The sequence below is a fragment of the Neoarius graeffei genome, chromosome 10 (genome assembly GCF_027579695.1).
Source record: "Neoarius graeffei isolate fNeoGra1 chromosome 10, fNeoGra1.pri, whole genome shotgun sequence".
In the NCBI taxonomy this organism is placed as follows: Eukaryota; Metazoa; Chordata; class Actinopteri; order Siluriformes; family Ariidae; genus Neoarius; species Neoarius graeffei.
In genome coordinates, this window is record NC_083578.1 from 72891240 (window position 1) to 72896753 (window position 5514).

At 39.9% G+C, this 5514-nt stretch overlaps 1 protein-coding gene across 1 annotated transcript; it reads right to left on the reverse strand.

Annotated features, from left to right (window-relative positions):
- Positions 1 to 217: 217 nt before the first annotated feature.
- On the reverse strand, positions 218 to 5030 carry LOC132893281 (uncharacterized). The gene is made up of 2 exons (XM_060932237.1): positions 4975 to 5030; positions 218 to 3419 (listed from the first exon to the last, which is right to left on the reverse strand). Exon 2 carries the CDS (start codon positions 3400 to 3402, stop codon positions 1645 to 1647), a length of 1758 nt encoding a protein of 585 aa, XP_060788220.1. The 5' UTR covers positions 3403 to 3419; positions 4975 to 5030; the 3' UTR covers positions 218 to 1644.
- Positions 5031 to 5514: the final 484 nt, after the last annotated feature.

Here is a 5514-nt window from a genome sequence, read left to right on the forward strand (position 1 = left end):
ACACCACCGTACTGCCCCATGTAGTTTGTATGATGTATAAATAAGAAATAAGAATTACATACACTCCACAAGCCTTTTAAAATGTAGTCGGTTGCCTTGAACCTTGTTTTGGGATTTTTCTGCATGAATGTTGGAGGATCCAGTATCAATGTCCATAATAATTAAATACTTTGAAAAGTATAACAGAGATGGAAAAAGTTTATTGATTAATGTTGTGTTTTATTGAACAATTACAGCAAAAACATTGTATCCACTATATAAGACACAACCAGAAAAAACTCTTAATTTCGTATCTACTTAATTAACAAAACATGCAAATGAGTTCCAGAATGCAATATCTTCTTTTTTCATTGGTGACGTGCATTTAGAACTTGCTCTCCACAGTATGCTGTAGTAACATACAGTTACCGGAAGAAAAAAAAAACATTGTTTAATTTAAGTAAAACAAAAGTAATAGGAAAATTAAAAATAAAGAAAAGACTTACTGACTTTAATTGCTTGATGTTTACACTCAGAAGTTAAACTGGATTCAAGATCAAAGTAAACTTGAACAAATAAAAAGCTGAATATGTATCTTTGTAAAATGAAAATTGATTTATATCATTTTTCTCTCAGATAACACAGTATTCTAGCTCTGCAAAGCTGTGCTGCTTATTCTAGTTTCCTGATTTTGTTTTCAGCCATTCTGTCACTCTGTCATACAAGTCAGTGGGTTTCTTTGATCTTAAACCCTTCTTGTGGTTTTATACATTGTGTGATTTTGTATACATTGTATAATGAGAAGATACAATAAAAACAGTTTAATGTTTTGTCTATTTAATTAACAAAACATGTAAATGATCTTCAGAATGCATTAAATTCAAACTTCTTTTGTCACTTGTATTTAGACCTTGCTGTAGATACTATGCTGTAGTAACATACTTGCACTTAAGCAGAAAAAAAATCCCATTTACTTTAATCCAAGAAAAACAAAAGTAAAATAGTAAAAAGTAGGAATATTGAAGCTAAAGAAAATACTTATCTGACTTTAATCACCTGATATATAAACTCAGAATTTAAGCTTGATTTAAAGGGGACATATTATGAAAAACTCACTTTTTCAGTGCTTCTGCGCATACATTTGGGTATCTGGCGTTCCGACCAACCCACAAACTCTGAAATAAGACGACCCAGTCAGCTTGTTTTGTTCTGCCTATTTCAGAAAGCATGCTTCAGAAAACTGTGCCGATTTGGAGCTCCTTTCTATGTCACAAGAGGAGCTCATTAGAATTTTACCGCCCCTTCATCTGAGTATCTCCACTCATGGATTGAGAACTGCTTTTCCGAATGAAGAGTCATGAGGAAAGTGCTACCTGACTGGCCAGCAGAAGAGGGAGGTGGGGTGAGCAGTGGCTCATTATCATTTAAAGGAACAGTCACTCAAATCGGCCATTTTGAACAGGGCTGTTTCGACAGGGTGAGAAGGTGCTGTGGTGCTTTATCTTTGTAGTATTTTGACCAAAGTACGTCACAGACATTTCATTAAGACCTGAGGGAACTGTGTCAACTTATGGAAAAGGGGCATAATATGCCACCTTTAAGATCGAAATAAACTCTAACAAATAAAACTTTAAGTATTTTTCTTTGCAAAAAGTACCTGTTCTCTCAGGTACCACATAATTCTAGCACTATACAACTGTGCTTCTTTTTCCAGTTTTCCAATTTTGTGTGTCGTGTCCCCCCCCCCCAATTTTTTTCATATTTATTTAAAAACCATTGTTTAATATTAAATATGCCATTAAATTTCTGAACTGCTGTTCTGACGAATTCCTGATAACTGTACTCCTGCTCAGTGAGTGGTTCTCCCTTCTCCACCTTCTGCAGAATCACAGCACCTTTCTTTATCTCCTCCAACTCAGCAATGCGCTTTAAGTACCCTTCTTTGGCTGTCTGCTTCTCAGACTCAATCAGTAGTTCAATGTAATCTGGTGTGGTCAAGGGATCTGGGCGAAGAGCAATTTCCTTCAGACGCGCCAGGCTTTTGGCAAGTTTCTCACTCAGCTCCAAGACTTGAACTTGTACATACTCATATTCCATTCCCAACTGCTTAATGATTTTCTCTATTGACATATTTTTCCCCAAAGCCTCTTCATATTGCTTTTTTAGATTTGCATATGTCCTTCTCTCTTTTACTTTTTCAGTTTCAAATCTGTATGTCATGTTATGATGCACATTCCAGATGCATTTACCAGGACACACTGTACAGCTGCCATTTGTCATTGCTGCACAATGGCTTTTATTTTCATCCTCTGGAATTCCACATGGGTAATGGCAGGTGTAGTTGCAGGCATGGCAATTTGTTACAAATTCACCCTTTTCAAGGTCAATCTTCTTACTCTTTTCTACTTCAACCTCATATTCAAAATTTTCATTTTCCTTTATGACAGTTTGGTTCTGTTCCAGTGCTGCTGCTGTCGTTTTGATTTCCTCAAGTTTGTTCAAACCAGTTTGGATGAGTGGCTGCACTCCAGCTACTACTGCCTCCAGGTTTTTGCGTTCAGACAGAACTTCTTTTGTGAGCTGAAGACTTTTGGTCTCCATTTTCTGCAGGTGATCAAAGAATCGTTTCATGCTTCCTTTTCCCATTTTCCAGAACATTTCATCAAAGTTGTCTTCATCGTCCAGCTCTTTATTCTGAGCAAAAAGTGCAGAATTGTTGAATTTGAAATGAAGAAATGTTCCATCTTCCTTTTTTGCACAAGGAATATCAGCAGCTTTAATGGCCTCGAGTACAGGAGGTTTCTGCCCATCAGCAAAGGTGATCATAATGGTGATATTGTTTGCAATGTCCTTTCCAAAGATGGAAAGAATAGCTTCAAAAATGTATTTCTGGCTTTGGGTTAGTCGAGCTAAAGCTGACTGTACCACAAAACAAACAGCATCAAGGCCAAGAATGCCATAATCATCTGAGAAGAACTTCCTGATCTTCTCAGTGATCATCTTGTCTTGTGTGATTCCCCTTGTGTCTCCAAACCCTGGTGTGTCGATGATCGTGACTGAATAGGGAACTCGGAAGCCATCTTGATGGTGAATCTGATATGCTGTAACTTCTGAAGTCTGGCTCTCAGCTTGTGTTTTGTTGGTCTGTTCATCGATCAGTTTAAATCTGTGTGAATCACTCCACTCCACTCCCAGTATGTAGTTGATCATGCCATTAATGAGAGTGCTCTTTCCTGAGCCAGTGGCACCCAGGAGCATTATTGTTTTGTTTGGTTGATTAAAATTATCTGAACCAAAGTCTTTTTTGTGAAGATCATCTCTTCCTTTGTCCTTTAGATTCAGTCGGTACACTGAAGGATTACCAGTGCTTAGTTTAGTGTAGTTATTATTGTATGCAATTTTGGCTTCCACGTTGTTGCTCATTTTGCTCTGGTGGTTGTCTGATAAATATGAAGGGATATAAAAAAGAAAATGTTAGAGCTCATGAAAAGGTTTAAAACTGATTGTGAAGTCATGAAGTAGTAGTTCCTTATCATCATCTCATAACTATCTCACTGACACTGTTTAGGAATTTATCCAGCAAATTATTCTTACACCATATCTGTACGTGAAATCTACTCCTATTATTGCAAGAATTTCACTGTGCCAGCAGATTGCTGGATTTTTGTGGACATCTGGGCACCATACCTCAACACATCTGTTATAACCATAGACTGTAAAAATAATGGGCAAAGCCTGTGTGACGTCACTCACAGGATTTCTGGAGAGCGGGTCTGAAGCTCAAATAAGGAGGCTACGGGCATTGCCATCTTGGCAGCGCCTGACTCCCCCTAACTCCTGGATAGTTAATAAATTGAGAAATGGGCGGGGATACTGAAGCCTGGCTGCTGGAATAGTACGGCTGGTGAACTTTGGAATGTTATCAGATTGGATTTGGCTACATACGGCTCCCTATGGGCGGCATAGTGGTGTGGTGGTTAGCGCTGTCACCTCACAGCAAGAAGGTCCTGGGTTCGAGCCCAGCAGCAGACAAGCACCTTTCTGTGTGGAGTTTGCATGCTCTCCCTGTGTCCGCGTGGGTTTCCTCAGGTGCTCTGGTTTCCCCCACAGTCCAAAGGCATGCAGGTTAGACTAATTGGTGGCTCTAAATTGACCGCAGGTGTGAGTGTGAATGGTTGTTTGTCTCTATGTGTCAGCCCTGTGATGATCTGGCGACTCGTCCAGGGTGTACCCCGCCTCTCGCCCATTGTCAGTTGGGATAGGCTCCAGCTTGCCTGTGACCCTGTGGAACAGGATAAGCGGCTACAGATAATGGATGGATGGATGGATGGATGGATGGATGGATGGCTCCCTATAATCTGCATTACCAAATTCTACAGTCATATGAGTTTGGGAGTTTGTATTTTTACAGACTGAGCAGTGGTTCAGGTGCTGGCATATAAACTATGACAGGCATTAAACATCAATGATATAGCCTCATTAACAATGTCCAGCTCATCCAGTCATAGTTAAAACATCCTGATTAGCGTTTTTTGTTAAGCAATTTATACTTCTTTTCGACTTGCGCCGCACACAACATGAAACATCACATTAAAGCCACTATGATTAACACAATGTGTTCTCCACACGGATTTGGTGCTGCACACATCGCGATCACAGCACAAAATAATGTCGGTCAGCACCTTTTTAGGCAAAACTAGTCAAAATTTTGGGGCTCTCCTGCAGGGGCGCCACCAGAAATTTTGGGCCCCATGAAAGGTTAGAATTTTGGGCCCCCCAACTTTGCCCACCCTCGTCACAATTGCACTATTGTCATTATTTGACTTTTGATAGCCCATGGACCTTGAGTTTGTGACTTTATTACATTTTATGTATTAACCTACCAGGGACTAGATGAAAACTGGTCAGTGACTAATTCTGGTGCATTTACAATCAAAAATGAAAATTCAAAGATTTTTCAATCCTAAAGCATTTATGGGTTGTATTGCTGCTTACCTCCTTCTCCAAAGGGGGGTTCAGTGGTTTGGTAGGGCGGAGGTCCCCCTGAGGCTGAATCTGTGCATATTTAGGGCACTCCATTAGTTATGAAACTGGTTATTAGCACCAGCATAATGTAATATTTCATCTTGTTTATCACACAAGTCAGTTCAGTTATTAAAATGGAAAAAATGTCACTGTACAAACTGTAAAACTGTTCTCTTGATAGGCTAATCCAACCACGTTCATACTGTTCATTTACCATTTGCTAATATTTTGAACACACGTGAGTGATAGCTACCTTTCTTTGGGAAAAACTGAGTGACCAGTTGCCTGCCTCTCCGGTCCCTCTCAGCTTTCAGCTGCCTTTCTTTACATTTTTGACAGCCACTCTTCATATTTAGCGATCATAGACTGTACGCACTCCACTGCTGGCTGGCTGCTGCTGCACCGCGACACCGCAGCAAGTAGCGTTGCACTGATCAGCACACAGATTTAACGCATCGCGATTCTACCAGAACTGGACCGTACCATTTCGCAAAAGGGGGAGGGTTAAAT

Bases quoted from the DNA above. Each gene is read 5' to 3' on its own strand.
- LOC132893281 (XM_060932237.1), bottom strand. From the start codon at position 3,402: ATGAGCAACAACGTGGAAGCCAAAATTGCATACAATAATAACTACACT.